The 17,616-nt window shown below is 49.2% G+C and overlaps 1 protein-coding gene, 2 long non-coding RNA genes and 1 other non-coding gene across 17 annotated transcripts in view; 2 read left to right on the top strand and 2 right to left on the bottom strand.

Moving 5' to 3' along the window:
- Positions 1–129: 129 nt before the first annotated feature.
- Positions 130–11,233, bottom strand: LOC111775024 (uncharacterized). 2 transcript variants are annotated; one of them, XR_002810456.2, is made up of 4 exons: positions 10,806–11,233; positions 2,746–2,867; positions 2,133–2,288; positions 130–1,284 (listed from the first exon to the last, which is right to left on the bottom strand). It is a non-coding gene; the product is annotated as an uncharacterized lncRNA (long non-coding RNA). The 2 variants fall into 2 exon arrangements; XR_002810457.2 differs by having other exon boundaries at positions 1,670–2,288; positions 10,806–10,933.
- LOC138915446 (uncharacterized) lies at positions 8,754–11,431 on the top strand. Its single transcript, XR_011421390.1, has 3 exons — positions 8,754–9,399; positions 9,907–9,960; positions 10,827–11,431. It is a non-coding gene; the product is annotated as an uncharacterized lncRNA (long non-coding RNA).
- A 22-nt stretch (positions 11,432–11,453) lies between these two features.
- Positions 11,454–11,526, top strand: TRNAM-CAU (transfer RNA methionine (anticodon CAU)). Its single transcript has one exon. It is a non-coding gene; the product is annotated as a tRNA-Met (tRNA).
- Positions 11,527–16,320: 4,794 nt separating this feature from the next.
- TBC1D31 (TBC1 domain family member 31) overlaps positions 16,321–17,616 on the bottom strand; it is an 87,167-nt gene continuing 85,871 nt past the window's right edge. For all 13 annotated transcript variants that reach the window (XM_070221790.1, XM_070221787.1, XM_070221784.1 and 10 more), the window contains one exon: positions 16,321–16,668. In XM_070221790.1, the coding sequence (XP_070077891.1) occupies positions 16,535–16,668 (134 nt within the window). In that variant the 3' untranslated portion in view covers positions 16,321–16,534. The remainder of the gene's footprint in view (positions 16,669–17,616) is intronic.

The following is a 17,616-nucleotide window of genomic DNA, read 5'->3' as shown; positions in this document are numbered from 1 at the left end:
TGGTGTGATGAGCAGTGCCATGTCCGCGCCCAGGATTCGAACCAACAAAACACTGGGCCGCCTGCAGCGGAGCGCGCGAACTTAACCACTCGGCCACGGGGCCAGCCCCTACAAATGTTATCTTTGAAATACAGGTGTGGGAGTAGATTTTAATGATATGATTTGAAAGGATTGATGTTCAAGCAGCCCAGCCCCTGGCTGCCTCAGGGAGGAACCACGACACCCATGAGACCTGTGAAGAAGGGGGCCTCATGGCTCTGTGTCTCAACACAGCCGGGGGAGCCAGGACACTCACTGTGACCCCCTGACATTGCCATTACACCTGTTGGAACTGTGGACAAAACCATGGCCCTGTTCCAGATCTAAACCTGGAAGGAGAGGCCCGGCTCCTTGGGGCCCCAGGGCTGCTGGGACCACACCCACTACCCTCATCTGTCTCACCTGTCGCAGGGGGTGGAGTGGGAGGGCCCTGAGAGGTGAGTGCTGTAACCCTTTCCTTCCCTCAGGGTAGGAGACCTTGCTGTGCTCCCCACACCGCATGTGGAGCATGGGCGATGGACCTTGGAGCCCGTTCCCGGCCAGGTCACGGAAAGGCCTACCTGGTCACTGAAATCAGAGCCCACACACCTTTGGAATGAGGAGCCAGGTCTTTGATCAGAGTAAAAGCTGAGGATATAGAAATGAACCAACTGCAGGTCTGCCCTCAAAGAAAGACGTGCAGTTACAGTGGAATGTGAGGAGCGCTTCCTGTCATCATCAAATGCCGGTGGGCCCGCCGTGGGCTCTGCACAGCCTACAGCTTGGCCCCCGCTGTGGAGGGGCCTACACTCCACTGGGAAAGACAGCAAAGGAGGAGTCACGACCTCCAACCTCCAGCTGGGATGAGTGTTAAGGTCAGGGGAGCAAGAGCTGTGAGAATACAGAGCCGGGTGTCCTGGCCCAGCCCAGGGCTGGAGGCGTGGTGAGGACCTCAAAGAGACAAGTTCCAGAGGGCAGGCCTCGGCGCTGGGGCACAGGGTGACTTCCTCCTGAAGCTGTTAGGCAGGACACAGACAAGCCCAGATTAATGCCTGTGACAGAGGCCTCTGGCCACAGTGTGGAGAAGAGCAAGAGGCCCTCAGGGAACATCCGGGCTGGCAGGGGTCAGGCCTTCCTTCTTCTCTGTGCTTCGTCAGCACAGTCAGAGCAATGACTCTCAGACGCTTCCACAACAGGCTGACTCACACGGTGCGGTCCGCTCGTCCAGTCACAAATGGAGCTGGGAGGACGTGGCCTTTCGCTGCCCTGGATAGATGACAAAAGAACTGTTGGCTGTTCCTCCCGCCCTGCACTCGGCCTCCCTGAACTTGCCCAGCTGGCTGCACCCTCGCTTCTGGCTTGTCACAGCCAGAATACTGAGAGGAGACACGTGGGCCACAGCGGGGTCCTACACCACCCCCAGTCCTGGTTGGGAAGGGGCCAGGCCTGGGAACCCTTTGCTGCCTCTCAAAGTACCACAGGAGAACTTTCTCCTGAAATGGGGCCTTTCTGCCCAGCCTCCTTCTTTCCCCAATAACCTCTCCCCTCACCTGCCCTCTGGACTCCCTCTAGAGTTTTATTTTTTTTTAAGCAGAGAGGACTGGAAAGCTGATGAGAGTCACAGTGAGCATGGATTCTGGAAGCCACTCACCCTGACTTCCCTCCCACTGGAGCAGCGACCGCAGAGGACCGTGAGAGGAAAGACAGGCTGTGGGCCGCGGCCAGCTCAGATGCAGCCCACTATGGGGTTGTGACCCCCGCCGAGCCGATGGAGACAGTGACCCGTGGGTGGGAGGGAAGCTCAGGGAGAGGTCAGGGGTGAAAACAAAAGTCCCAGCTCTTAACACCCGTGAACACCCCCAACACAGACAAATCTTGGAGCTTCTGGGGGTGAAACAGAAAACCTGCCCAAATTCAGGACAGAACATAGTTTCAGGCTGTCCACAAGCTCCTTAGACTTCCACTGTCAACATGCACAGGAATGTTTGCTACTGTATTTGTTCCTAACTGGGAAGAATTCGATGTTCTAGAATTAGAAGGCCTAGAGCAGCTCGGGCTCCATCACTAAGGACCACAGACTGTGGGGCTTAAACAAGAGAAATTTGTTCTCTCACAGTTCTGGGCACTGGGAGGCCCAGATCAGGGTGTTAAAAGGGTTGGTTTCTTCTGAGTCCTCTCTCGCGGCTTGCAGGTGGCCGTCTTCCTCCCGCGTCTTCACATGGTCTTTTTTGTTGGCGTCTGTGTCCTGATCTCGTCTTCTCAGAGACAGTCTGTTGTGGTTAGAAAGAACAGGAAGATCTACGTGTATTGGCAGGGAAAGAGTTTCCAGCTATTGTTGAGTGGGGAAAGTCAGTCACAGGACAATATGTTGAGGGGCGAGGGTGGGAAGAGTGCTCAGTTCTTCACTCTCTCCCTCGCCCTGGCTTTACAGCCTCTCCCACCGTGGGCCGAGTACATTTCCCAGCCCCAGGGATGTTGAACTTGGCCAGGTGACTTGGTTTGGCCAATGGAACTCAACGGAGGCACCCAGAGCAGACACCTTCAATGTGCTTACTTGGCAGAGCTTGGTCTCTTGGGATGCTGTGACCCCCAGTGAGAAGAATACATCCCAGGGAAAGGCTGGTCCAAGGAGAACGTGGAGATGTGACAAGCAGAACTGAGCCCAACCTCAGCCTGGAGCTAGCCCAGTAACTCACATACCCAGGAGCAAGAAAAATACACACTTACCTGGAAAGCATTATGCTGAGTGAAGTCAGCCAGACACAAAGGACCAATATTGTCTGATTCCATTTGTGTGAAATATTTAGAATAGGCAAATCCATAGAAAGTAGACCAGAGGCTACCAGGGGCTGGAGGGAGAGGCGAATGGGGAGTTAATTACTTAATGGGTACAGAGTTTCGGCTTCGGGGGATGAAAAGGTTTTCGAAATAGTTGAGACTTGCACAACATTGAGAATGTACTTAATGCCACTGAACTGGGCACCTAAAAATGGTTAAAATGGTAGATTTCGTGTTATATATATTTTACCACAATTTCAAAAAACGATGTAATACATACAGTCATGAACCACAACGATGGACCAAATATACGACAGTGGTCCCGTAAGATTAGTACCATGTAGCCTAGGTGTGTAGGAGGCTCTGCCTTCTAGGTGTGTGTACGTATACTCTCTGATGTTCACACGACGACGAAATTGCCTAATGACGACGCATTTCTCAGAACGCATCCCTGTTGTTAAATGGCTGTACACAGAAGCCATTGAATTGTACGCTTTAAATGGGTGAATTGTATAGGATGTGAATCATATTTCAATAAAGCTATTTTTTAAAAGCACACTTGTTCTTTAAACCATTATGTTTGGGGTGACTTGTTAAGCAGCACCAGCGCAGTGTGGGAATAGCTGACTGATACAGTTTGTATGTGTGTACGTATTTTATAATGAGCACACTTATTTGCGTAATACAAAATGTACAAAAACGGAGTTTATTGGGTTCCCCCAAACAGGCCCCCTCTTTGCTGTCTTCCTGCCTGGTGGTAGCACCGGATGTTTCTGGACCTTGCTCATCCTAATTTGGAGTGACTTTGCTTCCCTCTTTGTGCTTGGCAGTTAAGCAGACCCAAGGCCTGGCTGCTCTTGTAGACTCTGTCTCCACGTGGCTCCCTCCTCTTGGTCTCTGCAACCATCTCCCAGGACCTACTTTCATCACCCTCGGCCAGGACTGTTTCATGGGTTTCCCAGGTGGTCTCGCTGCCGGGGTCCATCCAGTGCCATGGGAGACGGCTAACTCACAAGTTTCCATTAAGTTACTCTGCTCAGGCAGCCCTGAGCCCTCTACACACACACACACACACACACACACACACTCTCACGCTCATACACTTACCTTCTGTAAAATGGGCTTACAACAACCTCTACTGCCTATCAGATCAAATCTAAGCCCCATCAAACGTCACTTGGACATGTACCCCAGAGGTCCATAAAAATGTCCTAATATTGATCAAGTGGAACACAAGCTGCTGTCGGGGGGGTCAGGCCATGGCTCATTTCTGATCTCCCCTTTCCCATGTGCTCTTCTGCCACCTTCAGGATCTCACTACTTGGGTGCGAAAACCTCCAGCACTGCAAATAAAGGGAATGTTCGACTGAAAACACTGGTTTACAAGTTGAGACAGTGAAAGTCTCTAATGACCAATGACTGTGGCTTCCAATTCAAAACCGGAAGAGGACCTAACCAGCTGATAGAGGGATGAGAAGTGACTTTTTAGGATATAACCTGAAATTGTTGTTGTTGTTTTTTTTTTTGAGGAAGAAGATTAGCCCTGAGCTAACATCTGCTGCCAATCCTCCTCTTTTCGCTGAGGAAGACTGGCCCTGAGCTCACATCCGTGCCCGTCTTCCTCCACTTTATATGTGGGACGCCTACCACAGCATGGCTTGCCAAGCGGTGCCATGTCCACCCCTGGGATCTGAACCGGTGAACTCCCGGCCGCCAAAGTGGAATGTGCGCACTTAACCACTGCGCCACCAGGCCGGCCCCCTGAAATTATTTAAGGAATTAAGTTTTAGTACTGAAACAAAACTCTTTCCATTCTTTTTTACTTCATGTGAACAAAGTTTCTCAACATTTTTACATCTGTAAATACAAAAAATATGAACAGAATTCATGCTGAACCCCACCTCATTCTAGCAAAAAGTAATAGCTGGTGACCCACACACGAACGAAGTGGGATTAGAAAATCGCATCTATCTCGCGGGTATTTGTTTTTGATAAAATTTTATGTTTTTCCATTTAATAATTATTCTTCAAATCTATAAATAAATTTATAATTTTTGACTAATTGTATACTAATAAAAATAATGATATGTCAATTTAGAAGAAAATTTTGACACTTAGACCCTTATGGTCACAGGAAACAAAAAAATTTCAATTTATGTATATATTTTTATTGCTGAGATGCATGTTAGGGTGATCAATAACAGACATGCAGACATAAAATATGTGTTGTATGAGGATAAAATTCTGTAGGGGGAAGTAGAATGGAAATATGAGTTAAGGGAGGAAAATAAATGTAAACTTGTGTTAAAGAGGAGCTTATTATGTATATTTAAATTAGATTATGGTTTGTATGGAATCCGTAGGCTATCTCGAGTTCACTGGATGCATGTTAAAAAATCATATATGCAATTTTTTTGACAAGATCCTACAGCCATTTATGATAAAAACTCATAACAAAAGGGGGCTAGAAGGAAATTACCTCAGAATAATAAAGGCCATATAAGACAAACCCACAGCCAACATCATACTCAATGGGGAAAAACTGAATGCCATCCCTCTGAGAACAGGAACAAGACAAGGATGCCCACTATCACCACCCTTACTCAACATGGTACTGGAGGTTTTGGCCAGAGAAATTAGGCAAGAAAAAGGAATAAAAGGAATCCAAATAGGGAATGAAGAAGTGAAACTCTTGCTGTTTGCAGACGACACGATCTTCTATGTAGAAAACCCTAAAGAATCCATCAGAAAATTATTAGAAATAATTAACAACTACAGTAAAGTTTCGGGGTACAAAATCAACTTACAAAAATCAGTTGCATTTCTGTACTCTAATAACGAACTTACAGAAAGAGAATTCCAGAATACAATTCCATTTACAATCACAACAAAAAGAACAAAGTACCTAGGAACAAATTTAACTAAGGAGGTGAAGGACTTACACAATGAAAACTATAGGACATTATTGAAGGAAATAGATGATGATATAAACATATGGAAAGAGATTCCACGCACATGGGTCAGAAGAATAAACATAGTTAAAATGTCCATGCTACCCAAAGCAATCTAGAGATTCAATGCAATCCCAATCAGAATCCCAATGACATTCTTCACGGAAATAGAACAAAGAATCCTAAAATTCATATGAGGCAACCAAAGACCCCGAATTGCTAAAGCAATACTGAGAAAAAGGAACAAAGCTGGAGGCATCACAGTCCCTGACTTCAAAATATACTACAAAGCTATAGTGATCAAAACGGCATTGTACTGGTACAGAAACAGACACACAGATCAATGGAACAGAACTGAAAGCCAAGAAATAAAACCACACGTATATGGACAGCTAAAATCTTCGACAAAGGTGCCAAGACCATACAATGGAGAAAAGACAGTCTCTTCAATAAATGGTGTTGGGAAAACTGGACAGCCACATGCAAAAGAATGAAAGTAGACCACTATTTCACGCCATACACAAAAATAAACTCAAAATGGATCAAAGACTTGAAGATAAGTCCTGAAACCATAAAACTCCTGGAAGATAATATAGGTAGTACACTCTTTGACATCGAACTTAAAAGGATCTTTTCAAATACCATGTCTTCTCAGACAAGAGAAAGAAAAGAAAAAGTAGACAAGTGGGACTTCATCAGACTAAAGAGCTTCTGCAAAGCCAAAGAAACTAGGATCAAAACAAAAAGACAACCCACCAATTAGGAGAAAATATTTGCAAAACATGTATCCGATAAGGGGTTAATCTCCATAACATATAAGGAGCTCACACAACTGAACCATAAAACAACAGTCTGTTCAAAAAATGGGCAGAGGAGATGAACAGATATTTTTCCAAAGAAGATATACAGATTGCTAATAAACACATGAAAAGATGTTCAACATCACGAACCATCAGGGAAATGCAAATCAAAACTATACTAAGATACCACCTTACACCTGTTAGACTGGCTATAATCACTAAGACTAAAAATAACAAATGTTGGAGAGGATGTGGAGAAAAGGGAACCCTCATACACTGCTGGTGGGAATGCAAACTGGTGCAGCCACTATGGAAAACACTATGGAGATTCCTCAAAAAAACTAAAAATAGAACTACCATAGACCCAGCTATCCCACTACTGGGTATCTACCCAAACAACTTGAAATCAACACTCCAAAGTAACATATGCACCCCTATGTTTATCGCAGCACTATTCACAACAGCCAAGACATGGAAACTATCCAACTGCCCATCAACTGATGATTGGATAAAGAAGATGTGGTCTGTATATATACAATGGAATACTACTCAGCCATAAAAAGGACAAATGCATCCCATTTGCAACAACATGGATGGACCCGGAGGGAACAATGCCAAGCGAAATAAGCCAGTCTGAGAAGGACAAAGACCAGATGATTTCACTCACATGTGGAATATAAGCAAACACGTGGACAAAGAAAACAGTTCAATGGTTACCAGGGCAAGGGGGGTGGGGGGGTGGGCACAGGGGGTGAAAGGGTGCACTTAGGTGGTGACAGAGAAGAAATAATGTACAAGTGAAATTTCACAATGTTGTAAACTATTATAAACTGAAAAAAAAAAAAAATTTAAAGGGCCAGCCCCAGTGGCCTAGTGGTTAAGTTCAGCGTACCTCACTTCCAGGGCCTGGGTTTGGCTCCTGGTGTGGACCTACACCTCTAGTGGCAGCCATGCTGTGCTCACGGCCCACATAAAAAAAAAAAAAAATCATATGTGCAGTTTTGTTGTTAAAATATCAGCATATACAATCTGCTGGAAATGACATAGTGTGTAACTGTTTGAACTTAGAATGATAAAGTTTAGATATCAATTTAACATTATGCCAGGAGGTGTACAGACTTTTTCCAAAATTATTTCAGGGGGTGCCCATGACGAAACACTTTTGGAAACTGCTGCTGGGGGCGGGGGAATCGATGGTTGAGAGGCCTGCGTTGCCATCTGACTCGGGATGGAGTCCTGCCTCCGCTGCCAACAGCCGTTCGACCTCGGCTGGTCGCCTAATCTCTTTGGAGTTTGCGCATTGGTAAATGTAGGGCAATAGTTACACTGACCCCTTTAGGTTGTTGTTGGAGTCAAGGAGCCGCCACAGGGAAAGCGTATAGCCAGGATGAGGTGGGGTGGGCGGGGGCTGGAGGAGAAGCCGATGAAGAAGGAAATGGAGATCAGGTTTTCGCAGAGCAGGTGACCTTGACTTGAAGAAGGGCGAGGAAGAGATCTCCGTCACAGCAGGAGATGTCAAGCCGAGAGAACAGCTCGGGCAAAAACCAGGAGGTGGGAAGGGCTTATTCTGGGAGCCCAGCGCAGGCACAACCTGAGGCCCTTTCACCCCCCTGCCAGTCCACGGCCGTCGGTCACTCACCACTAGCCAGGCCTGGGGATCACCGCCTGCAGGAGACTTTGCGCCTGCGACCTCGGTGGGCATGTAGCACCGACCACCCTTTACTCTGGACTCCATCAGGGCTCAACCAGCCGGCGGTTCCCTGCACAGCACCTACGAGGTGCCAAGTGGGGACCAGGCACCTGCCAGAGTCTGCAGGAGCACAAGCTCTCTCGAGGCAGTAAGGAAGCACGTGTGTGTGTTTCATTGTACCGACACGCTCAGAAAAGTGTGTTGAAAATCGGTGGCACACGCATTTAAGAAATGGAGACATTTTATTTAGCGGAATATCCCCACCCCCACCCCCGCCACCCCCAGCTCTGGTTGTCTACCCTCCATATACCGGCTGGATGACGATGGTGGTCACCCCTGCGTGTGCCCAGCCTGGTACCCCGCACGCGGTCGGGGCGCAGTCACTGTGTTCGAGCCTGGCCGAGCGGCGGCCCCCCAGCCCCACGCCGCGTACCCTCTTCCCCTCCTGCCCCTCCCCCCACGCCCCACCCCCTCCCCCATCTCAGGGCTTCAGGCCCATAGCAACTCTAGAACCAAACGGACGCCCCCGCCTCCCTTCTCCTGCCTTCGGGCGCCGGGAGCCCGCTGGGTGTTGGCGGGGACCCTCGGCAAGGCGCCCCCTCGCGGCCGCCCGGCAACAGGCCTGGGAGCCGGGAAATCGTGGGAGCTCCGGGCAGGACATGTGACACGGGAGCCTCTCCCTCCTTCTCGCCCTCCTCCTCTCCCCGCTCCTCCTCCTCCTCTTCACCTTCCCCTCCTCTTTTCCTTCCTCCTGTCCCTTCCCCTCCTCCCCTCCCCGATTTCTTCTTTTTAGTTTCTGCAGTTTGTCTTCTAAATTAATATATTTAAATTTTAAATAGGTACTAGATTAACACAGCTTAGGGTTTTTTTTCAAGTATTCAAAGGTCTTCATCCTAGAAAAACATCAGACAAATACCGAGACTGAGGGACATTCTACAAAACGGCTGACCAGTCTTCCTGAAAAACGATCAAGGCCGTCAAAGATCAAGGAAAGCCTGAGGAAGTGTCCCAGCCAAGAAGGGCTTAAGGACACGTGATCGTGAAAAGTAATGTGGGATCCTGAAGGGAACCTTGAACAGAAAAAGGGAGAAACTAAGGGAATCTGAATCAAGATGGAGTTCAGTCAATATCCTGTCAACACTGTTTCCTTCATGTAACAAAGGTACCATACTAACCTAGGATGTTAATAACAGGAAACTGGGGGCGGGCATTCTGGGAACTCTACCATCTTTGCAAATTCTCTGTAAATCTAAGACTGTTAAAATAATAAAGTTTATTTTTTAAAAAGTCTTCATCCCACCCCTGCCCACAATCATACAGTTTTCACTCCTCTGCACGTATTAATCATGGGTCTTAGTTTTTTGTGTACACATACTTTCTAAGGTTTAGTGAGCAACTACTAACAAATATGAATATACCTGCCCTGCCCCCCTTTAACAGAAATGGTAGCACACCCCACACGCGGTCCTGCTCTTGCTTTCTTCCCTTGTTTGCATCAGACACAGAGCCTTCTGTGTTCTTGTTTACAGCCCGGACAGACTGTCATTCCTGTGGCCACTGCCCTGTTCATAGACACTGGGCTGTTTCCAATTTTTTGCAGTTTTTTCCCTAATCTTATTGTATTTTTTTATTGAGATGTAATTGACATATAACTTTCTATGAGTTTCAGGTGTGCAATTTTTTTGCAATTCTAACAAGACTTCAGGGACAACCATGGCCTTGGGTGAGTCTGTCTGTTGGACATCTTCCCAGTCATAGGACTGCTGGACCCCTGAGTAGGTTAGTTTGTAATTGGCGTAGGCAGGGCTGATGGGGTGTAATCCACACGTTAATCAGTGCTCCTTCGGCCTGGAGATCTGGGCGAAACTGCTGTGACACCCCAAGTCTGCAGTCCTTAGGGGTCCCTGCATTCCCATCCCAAATGTTGAGGGGCTTCCTTCTGTGTTCCTCTGCCCCTGCCTCTGCCCTCCCGCACTTGGGGGGCGGTCCTGGGGCCCCAGCGACCTTACCCTCAGAACACTGCCCCTGAGTCGGGTTCCTGCCAGCGAAAGTGGGTGGGAGAGCTTCCCCCAGGACTGAGAGGTTGTGGGGTTCCCACTGGGGACCGTGGGGGTGGGAAATCTCCCCCAGGATAGAGTGGAAATAATTCTCCTACGGATTAATTCCCCTTTGGGCGGAAATGTCTCCTCCCACGGAGCCACGAGGATGCCCTAAGGAGCCCACCTCATCTCAGCTACCTGCGGGGTCTCACCCGCCCTGGAGCTCACAGTACTTCCCCATCTGGGCCCCCGCCGACCTCCCACTCCAGGGGGCTCTCTCCAAATGCAGCAAGATCCACCCCCTCCAGTGTTCTCTCCCCACCCCAAGAATTCTGGTGCCTGCTCCTAAGATAATATTATTTTCTCCACCTCCTTACACTCATACTGCATTTGCCCCCTTAACATCCGACCGCATGTCCCCAATTCTGGATGATTTAAAAAAATTCCTCCCCCAGCACTTCATAATTAAAAATTTCAGATAAACAGTAACGAGGAAAGAATCGTACAGTGAAAATATCCGTGTACCCACATTAACATCTTACTCTCACAGGCCCCCGAATCTCTCGGCCTCTCTGTCCTTGAGTCCGTCGGTCCATCATATCGTCTCATCTTCTGAGCGCTTCAGACTTGCAGCCCTTCCGCGTGCCTCTCATTGGCTGGCCTCAGCCCGCGGCGCCGGGAGGACCCCGGTTCTGCGGTGGGGCCGGAAGATGTGCATGTGCGTTTTCACATCGTGATCTGCGCGCCCACTCCAACCCTTTGAGGCCGGGAGTGTCCCTGTGGACGCAGCATCCAGCACAGGGCGGCGAACACGGTAGGTGCCCAGTAAGTGTTGCACGAGATCACAAAGGTGCAAACGCTGTGTAAGCGCTATACAGAAATAAGAGTTTACAGCAACAGGAAGAATCCCAATACCTCGTGTCCTACTACTCAGCACAGCGCTGTCAAGCAAGCGGCAGTGTGTGTTGATTGACACACAGGCAAGCGGAGGAGGAACGGAGAGCAAGTGGCCGTTTCGGAGAGGGCGCCCTCGGGCGCGGGCGCGGAGGCCTGGAACTCCGAGTGTCCCGGGTTGGGGACCAGGGAAAAGAAAATTAAAACAGCCACCGTTTTCTGAGCATGCGCACAGGCCGCTGCGCTAGCCTCATCACCCTACGGCCGGAAGCGGCTCCTAGGTGCCTCGTTAGCGCAGTAGGCAGCGCGTCAGTCTCATAATCTGAAGGTCGTGAGTTCGATCCTCACACGGGGCACAATACTTTTGTTCCCTCTGTGCCTTCGCTCGCAAGAAGGACGGGTTTTACTTGCTGGTCTGTGGACCGGGCGACCCCGAGTGTCCGCGCTCTCCGGGGCTGGGGTCACCGGTGTGTCGGCCTCTGTCCCGGCAGGGCCAGGACCTGGGCACTGACCCACCTCTCCCGACTCTACCCCGCCGCCCGGCCTGTTCTCGGGGGCTGGGCTGAGGTCGGAGGACCTGACTGCAGGCGGTGCACGACGACAAGGGGGACACGTGCGGGAGACGCCTCCAAGGAGGAAGCGCACCCTGGGCGCCGCGGCGGGGGTGCCCAGGAAGAGCACGCCTGCGGCCCCGTCCCTCCACCACGGGTGCAGCCCTTACCGTCGAGCGCCGGCCGTCGCGGGGGGCACGCACGGCCCGCAGTGGGGCCCGAGCCCCGGCGCTCACCGTCCGGGGGAGCGCTGCAGGGTCGAGGGGAGTAACGGGAACGCGGGGCCTCGGGGAGGGGCTGGGTCTCGCCGCCTGACCCCGCGGGAGGGTGGGGCTGGGGGCCGTCGGGGGCGGGCTGCACGGGGTGGGAGGCCGGCCAGCGCGGGGGCGCTGAACGCCGTGGGGAGGAGGGTGGGCTGTGGAGCCGGAAGCGGCGGGACTCTATGGGGTCTGGGCAGGGGGTCTTAGGGAGGTCCCGCGGGCAGCTGTGGGGCACGACCCGGCGGGGCCTGTGCTCATCCTGCTTCTGAGACGGTTGCCGCGGTCGAGTCATCGTCGATTGTTCCTGACAATTCAGGCATTGCGCACAGGGCAGATGGCAAACTAGATCGGGCTGTGATAGCTGTAGCCGCCCCTTCATCCTCCCGGTTTTGACGGCGGCACTGATCTCCGCAGTTCCCCATCAGGGAGCCGGTAATCCTTGGGCTTACTCTCCTGGTAGGGGGGACCTTCCAGAGCTTTCACTTGGCTTTTTCTACCCGAAAGGCTGTTACTCGATGGGTCATAGTGCCAGTGTGGAGCTTCTGCCATTTGTCAGTATGTTTATTAGACACTCAGGTACTCGGAAACTAGCCACAGTTGCTTCATGGTCCAACTTCGTCCGCCGTAACTCAGACTTGGCCCAAGACTCCTGCATCACCTGACCACCATTCGCCCTGACTTTGGTGTCAGATTTGGAGCCAACGTCTAGTAATCCCTGAAAGGTCTGGGTGTGTTCTTTTCCCTCTTACACAGTCATTCGAGTCAATGGCCACAGGTGCCTTTGGAGAAGGCTGGGAGATTATTTATGGTATATACACGTGGCCCTCACTGCTGCAGGATCCTTGCTCCAGCTGACCTGGCCTCCCCTTCAGGGAAGAGGCTTTGGATCTGGAAACTAGTTGAGATCTGGAAAATGAGTGACAGGCATGACTTTCCATCGTGGTGGCTCAAATCAGGTTTTTGGCCCCCAGATCTGAACTTTTTCTGGTTACGTCTATCAAGCAGCATTTTAGGAGGCTACCTATCTACTTTATTCTCAGGGACATAATTAACTACCAGTAGCCCCAGATCCCTTACTAATAGTGCTCTGCTGCCCTTTACTGTGAGTGGTTGTCTTTGGTAGTTAATGTTGTCACTTGGCCTCTGCTGCTATGGAATCCCATCATGCCCAGTGAAGTCAGGAGCATATCCAGGGTGGCCTCACACCTTCACACATCACCAACAGAGGCGAGCCACCACGGAGCTGTTCAAGTCTGCCGACACTCCTTTCACTCAGTGCCTTAACAAACGGAGCGCCTTTCAGGCTGATCATGTGGTTGGGAGGTGAATGAGAAGTTCATATGTCATAAATCCGCTCCCACATTCCTACGTTCCTAAGCCTTCGGATACTTTCATCTCCCTCATGCCGGGGAAATTCTAGCATCTCCATCTCATTAAACAGAGGGCCAACAATGAGTGTGCATTTCTGTCAACCAACCAGGTAAACCTAGAGCCACTTCCAAGTGCACGAGTGTGCCAGTTATCAACTTCCTGCCTCTCGGCTCCAAACGCCCTCTTAGCGCCCGCTCTGCGGTAAGGGACTGGACTCGGGCGTTTCTCCTTACAGTGTGCACGAGCTGGAGCTGTCAGTAGAGGGCGCTGGAGGACGCGGCAGCAGGAATGGGCTGCTCTCCCTAGCTGCAATGTGCTGTGGCGCTTATCCTTGCTCGTGCTTCACGGTCCGTCAGCAGTGTGAGTGTGTGAGGACCCTCAGTGGTGCTCTGCCCCGGCCACGTGCCCAGAATGCACAATCTCTTAGTTGACTCCACAGCCCCAGCCCGATGACCACTTTGCTGCAGTCCTCCCAACGGGGACAGCGCCAGCAGCGGCGCCCTGACTCGCTCTGAGCACCTGCCTCCAGCCTTGGTTTGCTTGTGCTGCAGAGAGGGGTTTCCCATGGCCCTCTCGACATGGACCGTGCTGGACAGTGCACAGACCAGGCCACACGCCACGCTGACATCACTCGAGGTGCTGATGCAGAGTCTCTGTATGCTGTCACCCAGGGGCCTCGAATTGCCTGCACCCAAGGCTTCCTTCCTGCTGCCTGGGCACCCAGCAACCTCTCCCTTATGCAGCGCTCTGCAACCGCACCTCCCCCTACGAGGGCTGCACCTGAGCCTCGGGAGGGAGGGGCCTCCCTTCCCGCTCTGTCCCTCCTGGGTGCTCTCCCTCAGTCCTAGGCACCCTTGAATTCTCTCTACATCTTTATAGTTACTCGCCAATCATAGTTGAGTAACTCTTTATATTAAACTTTTCCCGTTGAAATATCATGTGGTTTGTCCCTCCATAGGACCCAGACTGGTAAGAGATTAAACAGTATGTCCAGAATCTGTGCTTAATGCTCCCATGCTATTAAGACTTTGGCAGTCCTCGTAGTCATGACTCTGTAACGGTCATCATGGAACCATGGTCAACATGTGGACGGGCCTTCAGCAAATGCTCAAATCCGGCTCAACATCAGAGAGTGCATACCAGAGGAAAACCCGAATGAATACAATAACTGTGCACAGGCCTTTAACCAAGTTAACAGCTTATTCACTCAACACCACTCAATAAATACTGGGAGGAACTCTCTAAGTGTGTTGTTGTGGAGAGGGATTTAGCTGAAGCCCCACATTCACCCAGCATTGTACGGGAGAGAAACCGCAAGGATGTAACAAATAGGAAAAGGCCTTTAGGAACAGCTCTGCTTTAACAAACTCAAAGGAGCCTGGAGAGCAGCTTTTTGAATGTAGCCAGTGTGGGGAGAGTTTTAGCCAAGCTCAAACTTTATTCAATTCCTAGAGAACTTACATCATAAAGAAATTGGGGTAAGGTTGAGGATATAATGCCACGAAGCAGGAAGAGATAATCAGAAATGTATTTCATATATTTCATTAAATGTGATAACCTTTGAAATGCTAGCCAAGTACATATGACTGAAGAGATTCAGCCAAGTATGTGAAATGTGCCAAGGCAGTGACTTTATCAAGATCATTATTGGGAGACTGGCAGGCTCAGAGAAAATTGAAAAAATGTGATAAAAAGAACTTCCACATTTGGTTGAGAGGATGCATAACTCGCTTTCACTGGATGAATAGAAACTTGTTTTTTTTGAGGAAGATTAGCCCTGAGCTAACTACTGCCAATCCTCCTCTTTTTTTCTGAGGAAGACTGGCCCTGAGCTCACATCCGTGCCCATCTTCCTCTACTTTCTATATGGAACACCTACCACAGCATGGCGTGCCAAGTGGTGCCATGTCCGCACCTGGGATCTGAACCAGTGAACCCCGGGCCGCCGAGAAGCAGAATGTGCGAACTTAACCACTGCGCCACCAGGCCGGCCGCGAATAGAAACTTTTTACAAATGAAATACTGTAATACTATAAAAGCAGGGTGTGTGTGTGTACGTGAAGTTGCAAAACCACTCTGAGCAGGTATAAATTCTAGTGAAAGAAGACCTGAAGCAGAGGTCAAAAACTGGCAATGTACAGCTGATTCCGGCGGGCAGAAGCACAATATTTTAGAACTTGAATGTTTTTGGGTGCACAAGCAATTTCTCGGTCACCCAAGTTCCCATCATACCCTACGTATTGTATATATCCAGTGACTTCCTGTTGCCAAACGCACCCACCTGGCCCACGAAGCCTGCTGTAACTGCCTGCAAACAAACAGAAAAGCAGGCTGAGGGGAGCGCTCTCTGGCAATGGCGCCTCGCACAGTGCCGGGACCTTATTTTAGGACTTGGCCTCTTGCACAACAGAAAGCGCTCTGCTGACTGAAACTGTCTGGCCTACCGTACAATTATGCTCTGTGACCCCAGAAAAAAGAATTACAACCATGGACTGCACACTTACCAGCCGGCATGGTGCCCGGAGCTTTACGTACATTATCTTCTTCAACCCTCACATCAAGTCCACGAGCTATTTCTACCCTCCTTCTAAAAATGCGCTGAGAAGTGATTTGCCCAAGATGAGGAAGTCATGAGCAGCCCTGTCGTGGAGCTAAGAGGGGACAGTGGTCAGTGCTGTCGGGAGCAGCAGGCAGAGGGTACGAGAGGCTGGAGACGCGGAGGCAGAGATGCCGATGGGATCACTGGCAAAGAGGAGATCCCGCTGCTGGGCGCACAGGGCTGGGACTCCAGCCGCTCCCCGCTGGGGCGCCCTGGAGCTGCTGCGGAACTCAGTGCTGGGCGGCCACTGTGGAGACGGCTCCCTGCTCTTATCTCGCTGCTTCTCTCTAAAAGGGAACCCCCATCAACTAAAGTCACTGAGGTTCACGCTGCTCCGTGCAACCTGAGAAAACCGAACCCACGTGCCAGTGGCTTCAAACATTTTTTTATTGTGGGAAGTACAAGAAGCCATTTACAAGCCAAAAAGCATCAGAATTAAATAGAACACATAATTTTTATATGCACATTTTTCTATACAAAAGGCCGATCTCTATAGGAATTTACAATAAATAATCTAAAAATCAGTGTCACTGATTGCAAAATAGGTCTCTCTCTCTTTGACTATCTCAGGGTGACAAGCCTCCTACGCAGCCAAAAGGTGAGGCGTCTGACACCTGTGGCGCGCCCGGGCCGTGAGTCTCTGGCGAAGATTTCTCACTCTCTCCATCAGGTCCCGTTCCACGCCGTCCCACTGTACTCTTCTTTGACTTAAAGAAACTTGGAAACAAAACTTAAAATTACTAATAGTTTGATTTTCTGATGGTAGCAATGATACAGCATTTAAAGGTAAAAAAAAATCAATAATTAAATGAATATTCTAAAAACCAAATTTCTTAAACAAAAAAAGTCTAACATATTACTGGCCCTATGTGGTTCCATTTACAGGCCAAACATTTGTTAAATTGCATGAATGCTATCAGGGAACTTACCTACTTTTGGTTATTTAGCACTTTTTTTCTTTGGGGGATACAGACAGTCTTTTAAATTAGGAACAATTTTAAATTTTAAATTTTAAATTTTAAAACAAAGCTTGTTTAAGAGAGAATTTAAATTCTTTGCAACAGTAAGTTTCCTTACTATGATGCTTAATGGAAGTGAGAAAAGGCATTCCAAGTCGCCCAAATTAACACTGCAGAATGTACACCATGACCACTTCCCAATGATTAAAAATAAGTAAATCAAATGCTTTTCTTAGTAGTAACACAAGAAGAATCCAGAATCAAAGTGAAAATATTACAGTGTGTCCAAGCATAACTGCCATCCCGTACTGATTTAGAGGGGCTGGTAAATACTGGAATTTGGGGAAAAAAAAAAAACCAACTCAAAAATACACTTCTCAGAAACTTAGTTCTACAAATTCAAACAGTTTTGACTTCTGAAAACTATTTTCCCCCCCAAAGGACTCCAACTTTTATGCTTTTTTGTTTTGTTGTCCAATAACCTAAACTTACCAAATGTCCTCAGCTTGATTTTCAAATTTGGAATTATCTAGTTAAAAAGTGAGGCTCTGCCCTGTCAGAGTAGAGGACAGTTGAGAAGCTCCTGTACTCTCATTTGACTTACACACGATTTTGTTTAATTCATATTCTGACACAGAATTTATAGATGCATATAAAAGTATGAATTAGCAAAAATATTTTACACAATGCTGGAACCTCAGTGGAC

This window comes from Equus caballus, chromosome 9 (assembly GCF_041296265.1).
Source record: "Equus caballus isolate H_3958 breed thoroughbred chromosome 9, TB-T2T, whole genome shotgun sequence".
NCBI classification, from domain to species: Eukaryota; Metazoa; Chordata; class Mammalia; order Perissodactyla; family Equidae; genus Equus; species Equus caballus.
Note: the sequence above shows the minus strand (reverse complement) of the source record. Positions and strands in the feature narration are given on the sequence as shown.